Source organism: Magnolia sinica, chromosome 4 (assembly GCF_029962835.1).
Source record: "Magnolia sinica isolate HGM2019 chromosome 4, MsV1, whole genome shotgun sequence".
NCBI lineage: Eukaryota > Viridiplantae > Streptophyta > Magnoliopsida > Magnoliales > Magnoliaceae > Magnolia > Magnolia sinica.
Genome location: NC_080576.1, coordinates 22042599 through 22061586, shown reverse-complemented (window position 1 = coordinate 22061586; position 18988 = coordinate 22042599). Strand labels below are relative to the sequence as shown.

At 41.0% G+C, this 18988-nt stretch overlaps 2 protein-coding genes across 5 annotated transcripts; one reads left to right on the top strand and one right to left on the bottom strand.

The window, feature by feature from the left end:
* Positions 1 to 1533: 1533 nt before the first annotated feature.
* LOC131242750 (two-component response regulator ORR3-like) lies at positions 1534 to 10501 on the top strand. The gene is made up of 5 exons (XM_058241589.1): positions 1534 to 1727; positions 5483 to 5562; positions 8959 to 9036; positions 9324 to 9394; positions 10040 to 10501. Exons 1-5 carry the CDS (start codon positions 1619 to 1621, stop codon positions 10233 to 10235), a joined length of 534 nt encoding a protein of 177 aa, XP_058097572.1. The 5' UTR covers positions 1534 to 1618; the 3' UTR covers positions 10236 to 10501.
* A 1280-nt stretch (positions 10502 to 11781) lies between these two features.
* LOC131242748 (SUN domain-containing protein 4) lies at positions 11782 to 18614 on the bottom strand. 4 transcript variants are annotated; one of them, XM_058241585.1, is made up of 6 exons: positions 18249 to 18387; positions 18005 to 18064; positions 16860 to 17043; positions 14276 to 15756; positions 14104 to 14189; positions 11782 to 12067 (listed from the first exon to the last, which is right to left on the bottom strand). In XM_058241585.1, the coding sequence occupies exons 3-6, from the start codon at positions 17020 to 17022 to the stop codon at positions 11839 to 11841; spliced, it is 1959 nt and encodes a 652-aa protein (XP_058097568.1). In that variant the 5' UTR covers positions 17023 to 17043; positions 18005 to 18064; positions 18249 to 18387; the 3' UTR covers positions 11782 to 11838. The 4 variants fall into 4 exon arrangements, with proteins under 4 accessions (XP_058097568.1, XP_058097569.1, XP_058097570.1 ...); XM_058241586.1 differs by lacking the exon at positions 18005 to 18064 and having other exon boundaries at positions 18249 to 18388; XM_058241587.1 differs by lacking the exon at positions 18249 to 18387 and having other exon boundaries at positions 18005 to 18132.
* Positions 18615 to 18988: the final 374 nt, after the last annotated feature.

Genomic DNA, 18988 nt, shown 5'->3' with positions numbered 1-18988 from the left:
ACGTCGTCCGTACGCGAGGTCAAGGTCACGGGAAGTGATTATTTTCCTGCATCTGGATGCAACGAACGGATCTGTGGGACCCACAGTAGTGAATGCGCGGCATCCGATCCGTTCATCAATTGCGCCAGCTCACGTTATTACGTTAGCAAAAATCAGGCCCGTCCAAAACTCAAGTGGGCTGCACCACCGCGATGATAACGGACGCGGTTTGGCTTGTGACGCTGCCACTGTTCGGTGCTCTGTGGGCTCCATCATGATCTATGTGTTTTATCCGCACTGTCCATCCATTTTTACACATCATTTTAACACCTATCCTACAAATGAGACAGATCAAAATCTCAGGTGGGCCACACCATGAGAAAACAGTAGTTATTGAATGTCTATCATTAAAAACCTCCCAGGGCCCATTGTAATGTTTATTTGACACCCAACCTGTAAATTAGGTCATACAGACATGGATGAAGATAAAAAAAAAACAAATATCAGCTTGATGCAAAACTTTTGTAGCCCCAAAAGGTTTTTAACGGTGAGAGTTCAATCAACATTGTGTGGCTCACTTAGATTTTTATCTACCTCAGTTTTGAATTCATACCATAAAATTACTTGGAAAAATGGATGGATGGCATGGATGAGACACATACATCATGTTGGGCCCACATAACACGGACCACTAGCCATTGGCTGGTGGCAGGGTGAATAGCCAGTCCGTTTCCGATGGGAACGCCCACCATTGAAACCTTCCCAGGACCGACCGTGATGTTTACCTACCATCTAACCCGTTCATAAGGTGGGCCCCACAAGGATGGATGGAGGGAAAAGCCAAATATCGGCATGAACCTAAACTTGGGTGGGCCCCACAAGGTTTCAATGCTCGGCTTCACTTCTGGTGTGGCCTGCCCGGCGCGAATAATGGACGGATAGATGTCATGCACACGTCACGGTGGGCCCACGGAGCATTCTGTTGCACGGGCTCCTTGCAGCAACTGTTGCAGGAAATTCCCGTCCAGAGAAAGCTCCCCAGCAATCTGACAAACAACGCGAGACATGTATCTCGCGGTATTATCGCGACATTTACAAATCTCGTTAGTTTTTTATTTATCGCGATTTAAACACGAGTTAAAATAAACCATTACCTAGATTTTCTAAATCTTGAAATCATTATTAATTTATAATAAACATTTTTAAATACTTCATTCCGGCTAGATTTTCATATAATATTCAAAATCTCCCGAGAAATTCCCGGTGCCGTGAGAACGAGATTCGTCACTATAACCGTACACGTGTCACTTGCGGCACGTTCGAGCAAGGTGGCCCGTCAACCTATGCAGCCTTGGTGGTGGGCCCCATCCCCAGGTCAATCCCACGAAAGATTCCCGACAATGCAATCTAAAGGATTCGGCCTTTTTACGGTCAAGAGGTGACACATTTCCTTAACGGTCGAACGCTTCTCTTCTCTCTTTCCCTTCTCATCCGTTAAACGTCGAACACTTTTCTCCCTCCCCCCCTTCGTTTTCCTTCCTTATTATTACAAAGAGAGGCCGCGTTTGGAAGAGGCGGAGATTGAGAGCGGGGCGAGTTTCGCTGCCCGCTTCCGTTACGGGCAGAAGGTCTGGTAGTTATGGAAGAGTCTTCTCCTATTTCTTGCTTTCATGTGTTAGTTGTGGATGACTGCCAGATTGACCGTAAAATCGTTGAGAAGCTGCTTCTCAAAAATGGCATGTTTAAAGGTGAGTCTTTCGTTGGTGTAATATTGAAAATCCAGGAAGGGTATTTTGGGAATATATATTTTCAGTTTTGAGCATGTGTGGAGAATAGACTGTTTCAACTTTGAAGAACTCAATGGAAATAATATTTTTATGACTAAATTACCCTTATCTTTATTTTTATTTTTTATTTATTTTTAATAATTTATTTTTTCATATGGTGATTTTTGGTTTTTTTTTTTTTTTTTTAATTGTTTTGAGCAATGCTACCGAGATTTTACACGTGTAGGGACTACAGTAGGGGTGTGGACATTCCATGGCCCACTAAATCAAGATGAGCCAATCATCATTTGGACCACCCTAGTAGAAGGTGAATGGACGGTTAGGGTAAAAACCATGAACGGACTACATAGATGACCCACCTGATGAGTGGACCAGCCTGTTATTTAGGACAGAGCATGTTTACATAGAGCCTCACCCGATAGACGGTCCTGATCTCTAACACGTGTGAAATTGGTACGTGTGATTCACCTATTCAATTTACCCTCGCGACTGGAGGATGTCTCGCTCATAGGTGGTTTGCATCTTTGCATAAGGATACGCTGGTTTTCAATCCTGACAAGTGGGGCTCATGGTTTGGTAATCCAGACCGTTAGACTATTGTGGCCTACTGTGGATGGATCATTTTGTCAAAGATCTACTTGATAGGCAGACATTCGGCTGAGAAAGGTCCTAAAATTGGTTGCTGGAATCCACCAATCGTGGGGATTTTTGGGGCATTCTCTATCTACTATGAGATGAAACAGATCAATGGTCTGGATTAGCAAACCATGGCCCCACTTATCAGAAAATTGAAAACCCGTGTATACCGTTCAACGGTGTGGGCCACCTATCGTATAATCTCTCCTCTTGTAAATTAGTATCTACCTTGTAAGGAATTACATGCTTCAAGGACAGTATATATACAGTATTAGACTAATTGAAATCATTGAGCTTTGCAAAGTCCACACACGTGCAATAAAGCACATGTACATGCCACACATGTGCAAGCATGACACGTTAGGTCAGATATCCAATCCATCCATCAGAGCAGCACCATTATATTGATGCCATAGACCAAGAATCAGATTGATCCACTGGTCAGGTGGACCACAATTAGTTTTTTTTTATTTTTTTTATTTTTTTATTTTTAAGTACAGCTTTGAAAAACTTGGCTGAAGTTTTTTAAACCATTCACCTGTTTCCAGAATTGGGGCCAACGTGTGAGTGGACTGGATTTATTTTTGGGAAACCATGTAAGAGGCCAGACCAACCTAATGGATAGATTGGATGATTGGATCTCACACCTATCTGCTGGCACAAGTCTCCCTTGTGACACCATACCCTTTTGTATATACTCATTTAATTAAATAGGTTAGAAAATCATTAGCTCTCTAACACAATAATTTCCCCCAAATAAAGTAAAAAAATCTAAAAATAGAAAGAAGAGATAGCAAAGGATTGGCCTTGTGTAGGCAATCCCATGACTTAAAAGATATCTAGCTTTGTTTTGTTTTCGAACCATCATGATTATTGTTTTCCCTCTTTAATTGAACTGAACGATCGCAATTGATTCCCATGTGCATCCAAACGCGACCTAATATTGCACGTCTAAATAGCCATAGTAGAATCGACACTCTTCAACCTTCAAAATGGACACATAGAGGAAAGAAATACCACTAGCAATTAGGGGCTTGTTTGGATTGAAGGTAAACTAGGGGAATGCAAGGGAAAGCAAAAAATGTGACACCAACCCTATGGAAGCAAGTCTGTCGCACTTGTTTACTTTGCTAAAGAAATACGGGGAAAATGCTTTTGCTTTGTGTTTGAAAGTGTTTGGATTGCAAACCCACTAAGGAAAACCCTCCTCCCTCCAATTTTTCCATTTAAAATGTCAAATCAAAGGCAAAGTTTTTGTTTGGCTTGTGGGTTGGAAGAAGATTCTTCCTATTGACAACCTTCAAAGGAGATTGCTTGTTCTTCCCAACATCCGTTTTATGTGTGTGAATGATGTAGAATCTAACGACCACTTATTCCTTCACTGTCCATTCGCCATGAAAATTTGGCATCATTTTCTATTCGAGTTCCAAACTGGATGGATCATGCTGAAATCCTTCGATGATGTGTTTTGGGGCTTAGCATGGGGGTGGAGTGGGCCAAATCGGTAAATCTAAGTGGAGGATGACTTTAATGGCGGTGCTTTGGGCTATTTGGGGATCGAGGAATGTTTGTTGTTTTCAAAACAAAAGGGTGGAGGTGGTCCAAAACCATTAATAGGATTAAATGGTTTATTTCTAGTTGGGATATTTCCACCTCAGTTGCTTAGATTGTTTTAGTCTTTGTTTTTCTAAGGACTTCTAGTATTTTTATTTTTTATTTTTCACTTCTCAAGAGGTTTTAATTTAATAAAATTTATGTGATCTCTAGAGAGAGAGAGAGAGAGAGAGAGAGTTAAAGGCAAAGTCTATTACCTCAATTTAACTTTTTGAAAAAAAAAAAAATAATAATAATAAATTCGTCCCTTTTCAAAGAGAGAAAGGCAAAGGCAAACAGTTTGCTACAACATCCTCCACTTTCCAAGTTAACACAAACATCTTGTCAAGGTAAACTGTTTGCTTCCCCTAGTCTACCCTCAATCACAAGCCCTTGCTACCTTTCCCTTTTGTTTTGAGAGTTTGTTAGGCTACATCTCGACGTATTTTGATAGGATATGTTAAGAATCTAGCCTTTGAGTCTAGGTCATCTTCCAATGATCCACACCATTTTTTATGATGCGTGTCACTTTGTATGGTGGATAAACAACAAATAAAACTTCCCAATTGGGTTATTTGAACCCTTTAATAATCTAGATATTTTGCTTTGAATACGGACAGTCACCATAACCAATGTACAATCAAGAGTTAAAAGTATTAAATCAGAGATATTTTTTTCGGAAATCTATCACACATATGGTTTAGATCATGAAAAAGAAAACAAATCTGGTGGCTGAATCCCAACATAGCTTATTGCAATACGTCGGGATATATCCTAGCAAACCTCTTGTTTTGAATGAATATTATCAAGTTTCATGGTTTTTTTACATCCTAGGTCGAGTAGAGAGAAGGGGGGCCTAGTCACCCTTTAATTGGTCATATAAGCAGTCAACACAAGTGGATAAAGGGTGCCGCTTCAGGTCCTTACTCTTGCTCTGGTGGTAGACTCACAGGAGTTTCAGCACCTGGTCAAGGGTTCGAGTACCCATAGGTGGTGAAATTCCACTACAGCATGAGTGTGTGGTGGTGTGTGTGCATGGATTAAAAAAAAAAAAAAAAAACAATCACAGCGTGAGTAGGCCATGCATTTGTATTCATTCCACTCCTTCAATAGAGAAACAATTCCTATACTTCAAGATTCTTTTCATCTTGATCTTGGGATTGTTAAAAATGTGGAAATTCTGATGTAAAGCGACACTACTCAAAATACCAATATTGGCTCACCCACATGAATCCTGTTCTTCCATTCCGCTCTATCAAGGGCCATACCTTCAGTTTGACCATAGATCATCAAGTCTTTTCTTACCACCTCCATTCACATCCTTCCGGGATCTACATAGATTACAAGAATATCCTCATACTACATAGAAATTACAAAGAATTCCCTCATGGTTGATTGCTTAGAATTTGTTTTTTGTTTTTTGTTTTTTGTTTTTTTCTGAAATGTGAGGCTATTGGAGAATGCTAACTTCAATGATTTGATTGCAGTTACTACTGTTGATAGTGGAAAGAGGGCTATGGAGGTTCTTGGTTTGAATGAAGAGAAGCCTGAATCTCCAAATGTTAATGTAAGCTTCTTTTTGCACTGTTTGTTTCCTCCAAATTTCATTTTCTTTGCCCCATGCAATGTTCTGAAACTTGATGTGGACTGGAAATTTAGAAGTGGGCCCGATCGAACCAGAATCGTCGATGCAAGATTTTTTATTTTTTATTTTTTTAACTTTTTTATTGTATCATAGAAAAGTTAAAATTTAGAAAGTAAGATATGGTTAAATCTACCACGATTGAATTTTTTGGTATCTAATTTCATTTCCATTTGGTAACTAATTACACATTGAGCAACCAAACAAAGTAGAGGTGAAGACTAATTGTTTTTGAATGTTACCAGCAATTATATTTCATCACCATTTGGTCAATAAGATGAAGTTTTGGTTGGAATAGGGCATAAAAAATGCCATTGTGCCCAACTTAGACGGCTCTAATTTAGATTCAAAATTCACTTTTGTTTGGAGAGTGCTTAATGCAAGGGCATTTTCACACCGGGCTCGAGTGGGGTGGCCTGCTGGATGCAGGGGGTACAGTCGAGGTGGGCGGCCCGTGTGAGGTGGGTGGCTCGTGTGAGGTGGAACCCATGTGATGTGTGGCCCACGAGGGGGGATTGGCCAATGACCTAACCTACGAGATGTGGGGCCCGGGCTATGAGATAAAAGGGATTGATTCACCATGCTCTATCAGTTTGAACTTTTAGAGCAAGTGGTTAGTTGTCCTACATCAGCGTTGATACCCCATTGCTCCATGGTAAAACCTAAAAACTCGATTCATCTCAATATCCAGTCGGGTAGGCTTGACTTGAAGTCTTGATTTGATATTTAATGAATGAAGTAAGAAGTACCTTTGAATAGTATTAGACATCTGAAATGCTATGATCACTAACAACCAATGATTAGGAGGGTCCACCGTGGATTGCTCATGGCCCCAAAATTTCCAGATAGGGATGATCAAAGCCATCCTGTCAAGGCATGCAAACTAGAGGGTAAGAGTTAAAAATGTTCCCGCTGTTGAGATTTCAGTCCCCAAATCAGATGGTTGATCACCTTATCATGATGCTTTAAGGCCACCAGCAGGCACAATGGAACCCCTCCATCCTACCTCTCATAAAGCAACTTGCAAGAACTCATGCTCAATCATTGCCACCACAAACATCATGAAGCTCTAAGCCAAGCTAGTTTTGAATAATCTTATGATTTTTTTGTCAGATAAGAGTTAGGCTGAAACATTCTAAATCAGATTTGAATCTACCGATGCATTTTGAAGGCAATGGACTCTAATGCTCAGATGTTTGTTTGATGGGTCTTCTCAGTATCACTCGTGGCATTGTTGTTTATTCCATTATTACCAAGACCACACTATCTTGTTGATGCATTCTAACCTATTTCATATTAATTGCATTATCAAAGTATCAGATAACATATAGTGATTTAGTTAAGATGGTTTTCCAACGATGCAAACCTTCGATCCAAGCTCTGCTGCTTTGAGCTAGCAGCTTCGACTTCCTCTCTCTCTTGCTTCCTGCACTTTTATTTGTTAACATTTCAAGACAGCTCTGTGAGACGAATGGTTATGGAGGTTCGGCATGGATGATGGAGGTTTATGGAGACTGGGTGATTATGGGCAAATATGGAACTTTGTTTGCAAGATCCTTCTAACTAGGTGGCACTCCTGCTTCGAATCACACTTCAGACACTTGCTCCCGATCCTGCTTTCCTACCTATTTATACTTGTTTACATTCTGAAACAGATGCTTCCCTGCTCCTGCACCCAAATTTGTAGCCACTTCATGCAACTATAATATGGAATCAAAGAAGCCAATGAAACACTCAAAATTCTTCTTTTGGGCTTCTTACATTTGAAAGGTAGTTAATGGAACTAAAGATGATTTTGAAAAGGGTGGTTAGAGGGTCTTTGGGAAATGGATACCAAATGTGGTTTTGGGAGGACTTGTGCATGGATTAGCAGCTTTCTTTCAGAGATTCCCTTTTCTCTAAATGGTATCAGAAGATAAAGGTAGCATGGTTGATCTGGACTTTAGCGGGTTGGGCAGCAAAGGGACGTGAAATCCTCAATTCAGAAGTGCTCTTTTTGAAGTGGACATTGAGGACTTTGCAGACATGATAGGTTCTTTAGTAGGAAGATATCCTCCTAGAGGAATGAGAAACTCTTGGATTTGGACATTAAGCAGTAATGCAGGCTTTGCTGTCGAATCCTTTATGCTTCAGTTTCTGGGTTTTTCCAATGAGGAAGTGGAGTTTTCTTCAGCTTTCCTACAGTGGATTCCTGCTGCTCTGAGGGTGGTGGCTTTTGGTTGGATAGGGGGAGAGAGAGTGCTTGCCATTAACCCATTTGAGAAGAAGGAATTGGATAATATGCCCAATGCATGCATTTTGTGCTTACGATATGAGGAAACCGGTTGAACATCTTTCCAAGCATTGTGAATTTGCAGCTTGTATTTGGTGGTGATCTTTGCTCCTTTTTGGTGTGGAATTGGTGATGTTGGGAGACTTCTCTAGCTTTTCCCCTGCTTGGAAAGGCACATGCAAAGGAAAAAGAAGGGGCTCACTTCGGAGGCTTTTTGCCTATTGTAGGCTCATGGGCAATCCAGAATGAAAGAAACAAAGTCTTTTGCAAGACTTCCAGGTTGTGATTGGAGGTGTTCAATATTGCTTGGAATTGGGTCACTTGCCAGGCTCTGAGTCTGAATTCTTTTCTTGTTGTAATTCATCTTCTTTTGTGGTCCCATTGGTGCATGATTGATATGGTCTTCAACCCATTAGAGTAGCTTTGCAAATGAATGTGAGACATATTTGAATGCTCACTCGGGTTAGTGGACCTGATGGACAAACACTATATAATAGCACCCTTTGATGAGAGAGACAAGCAAGAGTCTGCGAGAAAACTAGTGTTTTTGTAATTTTATTGGAAGATCAATTGGCCAAAATAACCATGAGCAGCTACAATATTATAAGTTTTTTCCTCTTGGTTGAATCTGTAACCCTCATTAGCAGACTCATTTTCAATGGTTTCCCTAATCAAACTAGAGGTTACCAAGAAACCATGCATCGCACTGAATAGGGAGCTGCCGAATACACCAGCTACACCTAACATGTGAAATGGATGCATAAGCATGTTGTGCGTAGCCTGGAATACAATCATGAAGCTGAAAGTACCAGAGATTCTTCGAGCCATACCACCAGAGAAGCTTCCTTAACCAATAGGGTTAGATTTATAAATAAATAAATACCCATACACCTGTGCCCAAATCTCCTCACACTTAGTGCAGCTAAGCGTGCTACTAACCATGCTTAAACAACATGTTTTTGTGGTGTTTCAAGCACACTCTCATTATCTTGAATTACTGTTTTGGTTGTAAAACTTGAAGTTAATTGACGATGGGTGGATTCATGCAGGAGTTCAAAATCGATATAATCCTTACTGACTATTGTATGCCTGGGATGAATGGCTATGACCTTCTCAAAGTTGTGAAGGTATGAACCTTCAAATCCTCTGCTTTTTCTTTTCTTCTTTCTTTCTAATCTATTTCAGGCCTGTTTGGAATGGATGAAATCCCATATCTTTTTGGATCTTAAATACAGAAAGGATTTGAAGTAGGAAAGGTCGGCCGTTTGGCTTCTCCTTTTCTGATCCATTTCCTTCGGTGTCTCCTGCTCGAAACAACATGAATAGGGCTACAGCCCGTGTAAAAACAGGCCCTAAGCATGTCATGTGAAATTGCATTCAGAACTGTGATTTGTTTCTTTATCTGTGATCTCAGGAACACGACTGCCTAAAATTTGTTCCCGTCGTCATAATGTCATCGGAAAACAACCCACAGAGAATCACTAGGTATTGCTACTTAACTCAATCTGCATTTAGAAAGAATAGAAATTACTCATGAAGTTCTTGTCACCATTTTAGAAGAAAAATCGGCGGGCCATCGGCCAAACATGATTGACTGATGTCATGGCATTTGCCTTATTGATGTGTTGTTACCATTGCATCTCCCTCATGGTAGTTGAATGCTGTCATTCCTTCGGCATCGCCCAACTACTGGCATGAAGGATTGTAGAATGTCACAGCAAGTGCCTGATTCGATACACACAAAACTCCTTGTTTGTGATCCAAGCCATTGATCTGATGGCCTCACTGTGGATAGTAGATGCCCTGAAAATCTACAAAATTGGAAAATCTTAGTCCTTTGATCTTTTAACATTTTTTCCTTGATACCTCAATTTGAAGCAAAGACTGCCTCCAATTGAGACACTAGCTCGAACCCAAATGCGAAGTGTGAATTGTTGCCATCTCCTATTTGTAGGAGACCAATAGACCGGTTAGGACTTTTTGCAATTTGGGAGATTTTTAGGCCACCCCCCCGTCCCACCATTGCTATTGATCATGGTCTAGATCAATGAACAATGGGCCCCACATGCCACAAGTGTATAACCATAGCCCAAGTTCAATCATGGTTGCATCTGTATACTACCAATGCAGGTGCCGTGCCACTGGAGCTGAGGATTTTATACTGAAGCCGCTTCGCATAAGCGACATACAGAGGCTGAGGAGCTATGTCGGGTCACTAGCTCCGGCATCCAAAATGGGCACGAAGAGAAAAGTGCCACTTGATATAATACCAGAGAGTAATGGATCCGAGAGGCGGCCCCGCCTTGCCGGGGTGGCAGTCGCATGATTGGATTCTAATCTACCTTTTTGGATTCTAATCTTGTATTATGCTGGATTTGGGTGGGGTTTTGTAAATGGGAGAAGTGGGACAGGGTCTTGTGGTGGTCCTTCCTTTTTCTTTTTCCCTTCTTGTGGGGTTTGTTGTTAGTCTTGCTTCTTTTATCATGGAATGTTGTATAATTGTATTGGGCCTCTGAAATAATTGTGGATTTGTGGAGGAGAAGATAGAGAGAAGATGACCATGATGACAATGAAATTTTTGATTGATGGTCAGATTTAAGTATTTAAGACATAGCAAATGTGTTTGAGATCGGCACCGTTGATCCTATTGCCATGATGTGGATGGAACATGTCCCATTAAATTGAAGCAATTGGATGATCCTATAGATTTGGTTATTGTTTGGACCGTTGAATGTGGATCCTTGCTTAACTTAGATGGGATGCCTACCTGCATGCTCGACATGCTTGTCTTTTGGGTCATAACCCACCAACGTGAAGGCCCATTGAATCAACCAAGTCACTGCACACTTTTTTTTAGGGGTCATGATCCATCTACATGATGGTCCATCGAATCAATCAGATTCACCGCATTCTATCATGACCCATCACGTCAACCAGATCATCACATACTGTCATTACCCATTGACGTGATGGGCCATTGAAACAACCAGATCATCGCACACAGGTGCCTAGATGGCTGCGCTTCATGATGCTCCAAGAATCTGTGCTGTCACAGAAGCATATGTTCCCTCAAAGTCTTCCAGAAGGAAAGAACCTTTTTTGGCCCTTTTTTGTTCAATAGAGAACAGTGTACTTTCTTAACCGTCCATTTGTGGGCCATTAATATAGGATTAGGGAAGTCCTGTCAGGGAAATTTACAGGCATTGTCCATCGTCCACCCACTACCATGGGAACATCATATGAATAGAGGGGATCACCAAACCATGGGCCCCACTCGTACCAGATTCCACATCCTCCAGTCAAAGTCACACAAATACTCTTTTCTTGTAAAAGAACATTCGTTGCTGGATTCATTCATTTCTATGCTTTTTATCTTGTAATTTTGAATAAATTTTTGAATAACTCGAATGATCATTTGAATGACCAAACCGCCTGTTTTTATCATTATATAGACGAATGACAAGATAGCCGGAACATATGGTACTGTCTGGGCCACGTGATGTGGGAATGCCATCCAATCCGTCCATTAGATGTGATCTCCCAATGTTAGGCTAAGATCCCAAAATACAGACTGATCCACAACTTAGGTAGGCCACAAGCCATGGGGAAAATGGAGGGAGGGAGACGCCCACCAATAGAAACTTCCAAATGGAATGCATGGTCCACCTTATTATCCATATCTCATCCAATCCAGTCATCAACCAGGATGAATGGACAGACGTAAACTTACACCATTCCAAAATTTAGGCGGGGCCAGTGGTGTCCCATTGGAGTTTTTTATATGGATTACCCAGGGACCAGATGGACGGTTGTATTCCACATACACACCACATCCCCCATTTTTAATAGGAAGTTTAGATAACTGACCAAAGTGCAGGAAGAAGATAGGAATGCAGCAGCTGTAAAATGCTCAGTACATGAATATGCATTTATAGCGAGAGGATAAGAAGTGCAATGCTACTGCTCAAGAGTACCATAAGCCATGCAGAGCTCGTCCTCCCATATTCCTCACATTTCTGTCTTCTCCAAACCCTCACTAACATATCTAACAATAGCCGCGTTACCGCCAAACACCCAAAAACAAAACTCAAAAATATCACTGCCAGGCCCTTCTTCTCCATGTTCACCTGATCGTCCCGAACTTTCTCCACCTCCCATCTGCAAGTATCACCAGAGCGGGAAAAAAAAAAAACAAATATCATTCAGCTGAAAAGAAACTTCATAGATTGTTAGAAGGCAATGGGACAGTAGTATCTAAGTTAGCAAGCAGCCAATCCCTGTACACATGGCGCACATACATGAGATCCAGAAATGGCATATATTGTAAGTACTGTCCATGTAGGCACAAAAAATCAGCCCAGTCCGATAACCTTGAATGCATGGGACGTCTATCTACCACCAGTTGGATTTTTTTTCCCCCTAACATACCATTAATTCTCAAGAATCCTCAGATGGGTGGCTAAAGTCAACTAACCGATATGATTGTTGGGGTGCACTCCATCCACAGTAGAGCCCATTTGATCGAAGGTCCAGGTCTCATGCACATGCAGAACGTGAACAGAAAGTCGAATGCTTAATAACTAAGGCGATATTTATAGCCACAGGATCCTCACTCAGTCGGTTTTTAGTTGACCCTTAATGATAGATGATGGATTTGGAAAGTCAGGAAGATACCAAGCCAAATTAAGGGTCCAGCATCGTTTGTGGATTATGTAGAGGAACGGAGATTGCCTACAACCGGGTGCTGCAGGAATCTTCCAGCAGTCCTAACATGGCCCAATGAAAAAGCGTGATGTGTATCTGTCATAAATAGGCAGGTCCTGCATATGACAGGCACACATGGCACTTTTGCATTGGGCCACCTTAGGGCTGCAAGGGTTTCCAGCAGCCCAAGATTGCAGGCAATCCATGACCTAGGTAGAGTAATGCAAGCATCACCTATACAAGCTGAAGTTGAACAAAGGGTCATTTCTCATCTAAATTCAGGGATCACTCAGTGTCTGCTGGGTTTCTTGGCAGCACAAGAAAATCATCTGCCTACAAGCAGAAATCACCAATGGCCACTTTACAGGTTCAGTCACTCTTGCAACAATAGCTGGTGTGCATGTATGCAAGATGAAATACAGCCGAAGAACTGGAACAAGCTAGGCTGCATCAGATTAATCTGCTGACAATCTCAGTGATCCAAACCATTGGACTATTGGAACCTACAGCGGCGAGAGGATAAGTACAGCAATGATCCATGTGGAACTGAAAAAGGGACCAAAAGTAGGGGCTAATTTCTTCCAAATCTGAGAAATTTTAGGGGGTGTGGTCCATCCACATCCACAGTGTGGCCAAACAGGCAAATGGTCTGCATTAGTCAACCATGGGGCCACCATTTGAAGAACTGAAAACCTGAGGATATTTCAAATATGTCAAGGATCATATATTTCCTCTTCCCTTGATAAGGGAGAATAAATATAATTGTGAAACCTTGCAGGGGGTACTGCAAGGCTGCCAATGCCCAGCCAGGCATGGGTTTAGCTTCAGTCCGAATTTGAACTGGTCGGGCCTGTCGTGACAGCCCTAGGTACTGCCTGTTGAGAGAAGGGAATCAACAATAATGAAGTACAGTCTCAAGTCTCAAAGGGTGGACAACTCTCCTTCAGTTCGTGTTGCACAGGAACAGAAACTGTAGCCTCATTTGAAAAGGTATTTGGCACAACATGGAATTTACAACAATAAATCGAAAGAACTGAAAATGAAAAAGAAAAAGAAAAAGAAAATTAATCATGACCAGACCAGATTGGGATCTTAACAAAGGCATAAAATAGATCTCAAGCTTTGCAAATTGCATGTACAAGGGTTACACAGTTTTCTATCTTTTAGAAACCATCTGATTTTCTTTTCAAGTAAAACCAAAACCAGTTTTTTTTTTTTTTTTTTTTTTCATTTTCCCAAATCATATTCTAGGAGATTTCCATAATTTTGAAGTGTCCACGTTGAAAACTGAATCTAGCTTTTTTTCTCCTTCTTCTTTTTTTTCTTTTTTCTTTTTTCTTTTTTTTTTTGAGTTGTGAATGGTGCATGTGTGTGTTGCCAGATCTAAAATTAAAAACCTATCCCCATTTAGCCTACTCAATACCAGAAATAATCTCACTGTGAATAATGACAGAAGAATAAGCAAGGAGGGCGAAAGGAGTGAATCCAACCTGAGATTTTCATTATCTTTGATTAATTTATCCAATTTCCAGGAAACAAGAGATTTCCATGAAACAAGATCTCCAACATCTTTGGCCTGCGACAAAGCAACACTAAATTGGTTAAAGGGTCAAGGCAAATCGCTGGCAAGTGGCAAAAACAAAAATCAAGAAATTTACATACCAAGATCTCCTTGCTGTCAGCAAGGTTCTTGATCTCTAATTTGAGTTTCTCCAAAAGTAAATCCTTCTCCGCAATCTCATCATCAAATTCTTTGAAGATACTGCCATATCTGGAGTTCAGTTCCTCCAGGTATCGCTCCAAAACAGAGAAATTCAAATCTAGAGATTGGACTTTCTGCATAAGAATCTTGAGAACTGTGTCTCCAGGCATCCTCCCAACAGGCTGAGGCCGTGTTTCTACAACTGGATCAGGCATGCTACTCTTCGAAACTTCATGTTTGTTGTTAAGATTTTCTGGCCCATTATCATCTTCAATTGCATTAAGGAGTCTACGATAAAGATCGTCCCCATCAGTGGGCTCTACCTGTACAGGTGTTGGTGTTTGCCCAGCAGGAGTTTCCTCGGATCCAAATCGATTATCTTGCGTTGCTATCAAATCCTCCAGCATCCGCTCTACCACATCCACTCCATAAACTTCCACAGCACTTAGTGTGCAGTAGAATTCTGAACCATAATGACTCAGCAGATTCAGCTTTAGATATCTCGTCCATTTAGGCTCCTGAAGAGAAAACCTCTGTGCATGCTTTACATTACTGTAAGTGAAATTACCGAGTTTGATCCAGCTATCTGTTGGATAAACCAGACTACTTAGCAGCTCGAAATCCTTCAAGTTGGATGAATAGTGCTCGAAGTTTGCTATTTCAATGGTATCCACTAAGGTTTCTTCTGAAAGTTCCATAACCACGAATTTTTCTTCCGCCGAACATGGGTTCCTAAGGTATTTGTCCTTGTCTTTGTCTAAGATGTTGGCGGCACCCTTTGATTCCTTGTTACAAGCCAAGATTTTTGCGCCCTTTGTGGCAGAAGCGTAATTGTACTCTTTCCCACCAGGCTCCACTCTGTGTATGATGTTGCCAGTCTGACCATTTGCAGGTTTTCCCTTCGGATTGATTGCTTTGCTCTTGAACTCATCGAGACCTGGAGGTGCAATACGAGACAAACGGTCGGTTTTTTGTGTTTCCTTTTCAGCTTTTACCCCCAAAGCAGCGGTCTCTACCTCTGCTCGGTCGGTTTTTTGTGTCTCCTTTTCAGCTTTTACCCCCAAAGCAGCGGTCTCTACCTCTGCTCGGTCAGTTTTTTGTGTTTCCTTTTCAGCTTTTACACCCAAAGCAGTGGTCTCTACCTCTGCTCGTTCTTCGGTAAGTGGCAATGAATGCATTTCATTTTCTTTTGGCCCCAAACCAGAGTTCTCTACCTCTGCTCGATCTTTGCAAGCTGGCAATGAATGTGTTTCATTTTCTTCAGCTGCCAGAAATTCATAGCTACTTCCTGCAGCCTCAGCACTCAAACCACCCATATCTTGATCATGGTAATTGGAAATTGCTACTTCAGATACGGATTCATCTCCAGAATCAGATCCTTTTTTGGGTTCAGCCTCAACTTCATGCCGAGTTACTTCACCAGCGATAACAGTCGACCCATCTAAAGTCAGTGCAAACAGAAAATCCAGCATATGAGAGAGAAGGAAAAAAATGCATTGAATTGGGAAAAAACAATCAGAAGCTGTTAGAGAAATTTAATCTGCATAATCCATGACAAATAAACTTCTCAAGTGCAGATAATTCAACAAAGTTCTACTGGAAGATCAAGAATTGATCCACCGAGGATAAGGAAAGAGTGCTGCGATCCATGAGAAAAAAAATAAAATTGAGGGTTTGAAACCATGAATCTAAAAACACAACCAATTCATCCAGGTTGCAATGTGAGATTGGCGACTGGATCACCAATCCATCCAGGTTGCAAGGTGAGATTGGCGACTGGCTCACCAATCCATCCAGGTTGCAAGGTGAGATTGGCGACTGGCTCACCAATCCATCCAGGTTGCAAGGTGAGATTGGCGACTGGCTTACCAATCCATCCAGGTTGCAAGGAGAGATTGGCGACTGGCTCACCAATCCATCCAGGTTGCAAGGAGAGATTGGCGACTGGCTCACGAATCCATCCAGGTTGCAAGGAGAGATTGGCTGGCTCACCAATCAAGAAAAAGAAACAGGTTGACCTGATGAGGCAAACAGCTGGCATATAAAAAAATTACTAGGGGAAAAAAACTACAGCCAAAGTTCATTATTTCATTCATCCATATCCTTGTGTGAAATTAGGAAACAAGAAACCGAGAATGACTGAATAAGAAGATGCTAGAATTCATAAAAGGAGTGGCAAATTTTTGGTATGAAGCAAAGAACATGAAACCCAAGCACAAACATCAAGTTTAATCAATTCATTGATGTTGAATTCAAAACCAGCCAATGATCCACAAGAACACCTCCAATAAAAAGAAGAAAACCAGTAAAACAGAATAAAGAAATAGCACCATTCCTCACAACAGCGAAGCTCATGAAACCCATGCATGATTATTTATAAAAAATAATTGCCTGGTTGATGATTTCACGTATTTTCCATATTCAAATTTCTTCCTTGCCTTTTAAGATATCCTTTTCGGGTATTCATCACAAAACCGGGAGGGGGGGGGGGGGGGGGGGGGGTAGGAAATTGAAGAAATTTGAAAAGGACGAAGATTAGATTACCTCTATAACCATCGCTCTGGCCAATCCATGAGTTCAGAAGAAATACAATTCCCCACAAAGCGAGAACTAGAGACAAGGACACCTTATAAAGTTGGTTCCTTCCAGAGATGGCGTTCTCCAAAGCTCTTCTTCTGTGCAGAAGAGCTCTACGGGATCTCTGCATTGCTCATCAATCCAATTACAGCTGTGGAGGAGGGAAAAATAAAATCAACCCAATTCTGATTTCAGCTGAAGCACTTCTTATTCCAGAACAAAAAGAATATAAAAAGAAAACCTTTATTTCAGCTTGTAACTGACACTCCCATCTGATCTGAATTTACAAGGAATTAACATTCTCTAAATGTAATTCAATTCCAATTCGTCTTTTTGGTTAAGCAACTTGCCTTGAATTGCAAGCAAACTGCTTTATCAGATGGGACGCTCAGCAAATGAAGTTTTCAAATGAATTTAAAGCCAAGGTGAAACCAAAAAATGTCATTTTCTATGAAAGATATTCAGTCCTTTTCCATTCCATTCCTTGGTTCCTCACCAATCCCCGTCGCTCCCAACCCCCCAGCGCCAAAGTTGCGATTGGGTCAGACTTGAATGATAAGGAAGTGGATGCTTTTGGCTGAAATCACATGGTGAGTGGTTCCAAGTAAGAATTCCTACTATGCAGCCTGTGTTCAACGTTGAAGTGCACCTTTTCTTGTTAGAAATTCAGAAATGTGTACTGTCCAAACGGCAATTTTCTCATATTCCAACTACAGAAACTACTGGATCCACCAAACCTCGATTTGGGCAGTCTTGAAATGACAGTCAGAGCAGATGCTTTCCATTCAAATCACCAGAGGCACCATCCCAGGTCGAGATTAGGGATGAACGAGTACCTTTTTTCAAATTTGAAAAAACGTGCACCAGCTTGAGGACTTTTTTTAACCTAAATCCAATTCAAGAAAACGCTGGATCTGCCCAAATCTCGATTTGTACCGACATCCAAACACACCTCGAACATTCTAATCTGAAGCAAATTCAAATATTCAGACAGCAAATACGGCTCCCATTTAAAATTCTCTCAAATCTTCTCTTTCCATGAAGCTGATCCAAGAAAATAAGGAAGAAACGGAAAACACGAATCTTTAAAAATTGAAATCGATTTCATTTACCTTTCAATCTATCCTATTTCTGTTCTTGAATCTGATGGAAATCTCCTCACCGATCCTAATCTGCCACAACCAACAAACCAAAAACCGCGATCGTATTTTTCCTTTAACCACAAAACGAAAACCTCAAAATCGCGAAAGAAAACGAGAAATCAGACAAAAGAAGCAGATCCGATCCTCATTCAAATCCAAAAACCCCATCAAATTCCAAATGCCAATAAAACGCGATTTCTTCAACGAAAATCACCTGTTTCTCGCGAGATCTTCAAAGAGATCGAGATCGCAGAAGGAAATAAGATCGAAAACTCGTTCAACGAAGAAAAGGAATCCAAAAAGCCATTTTTTAAGCCGTCTTCTACGATCGAACTCCTTTTTATATTCATTTTCTCTTTCTTTAACGGCTTCGATAGCTGTGCTTGCGCCGAATGTCGGATTTCGCTTCGATTCAAAAAAGCAAGAAAAATTCCTTACTCTTTTTTATTTTTTTAAATCTTTTTACAGTTGTTTACTCGAATCGGTAAAAGATTAGAACTCTTTTACCAGATCAGTAAAATAAATAAATTTCTGTGTCGAAAAACCGGAAAGTAAGATCTAGGGTTTTCTGGAATTTTCTAAGATCAGAAACGAAAGAGAGTAGGAATAAGAAGAAGAAGACAAGAGAGTGAGAGGGGATGACGAAAGAAACCTGAGAATTTCTTGTTTTTCTAGCGAGAAAAATTACAGCGATTTCAAAACTCTTCTCCAAATTGAAGATATAGAAAATGGTAATTTTCGAATTTTCGGACGCGGATTTCCTGCAAGTTCCTGCGCTGGAAACCTAGGTGGGGCCCACCGTGATGTTTGTAAGAAATCCACCCCGTCCATCAGATTTTTGATATCATTTTAAGATAAGGGGCCAAAAATGAGACGGATCGAATACTCAAGTGGGCCGAAAACGTGAGGATTAATTGTCTACAGTTGAAATATTCGGGGGCGACATAAGTTTTG

What these genes read in the sequence shown, in the direction of transcription:
- LOC131242748 (XM_058241586.1), bottom strand. Translation starts at nt 17,022, where the DNA reads ATGCAGAGATCCCGTAGAGCTCTTCTGCACAGAAGAAGAGCTTTGGAG. An exon ending in CCAGAGCGATGGTTATAGAG is followed by an intron (nt 15,757 to 16,859) that starts GTAATCTAATCT and finishes CACTGACTTTAG; the next exon opens with ATGGGTCGACTGTTATCGCT. An exon ending in CTGACAGCAAGGAGATCTTG is followed by an intron (nt 14,190 to 14,275) that starts GTATGTAAATTT and finishes GCTTTGTCGCAG; the next exon opens with GCCAAAGATGTTGGAGATCT.
- LOC131242750 (XM_058241589.1), top strand. Translation starts at nt 1,619, where the DNA reads ATGGAAGAGTCTTCTCCTATTTCTTGCTTTCATGTGTTAGTTGTGGAT. An exon ending in CTGAATCTCCAAATGTTAAT is followed by an intron (nt 5,563 to 8,958) that starts GTAAGCTTCTTT and finishes GGATTCATGCAG; the next exon opens with GAGTTCAAAATCGATATAAT. An exon ending in AACCCACAGAGAATCACTAG is followed by an intron (nt 9,395 to 10,039) that starts GTATTGCTACTT and finishes CTACCAATGCAG; the next exon opens with GTGCCGTGCCACTGGAGCTG.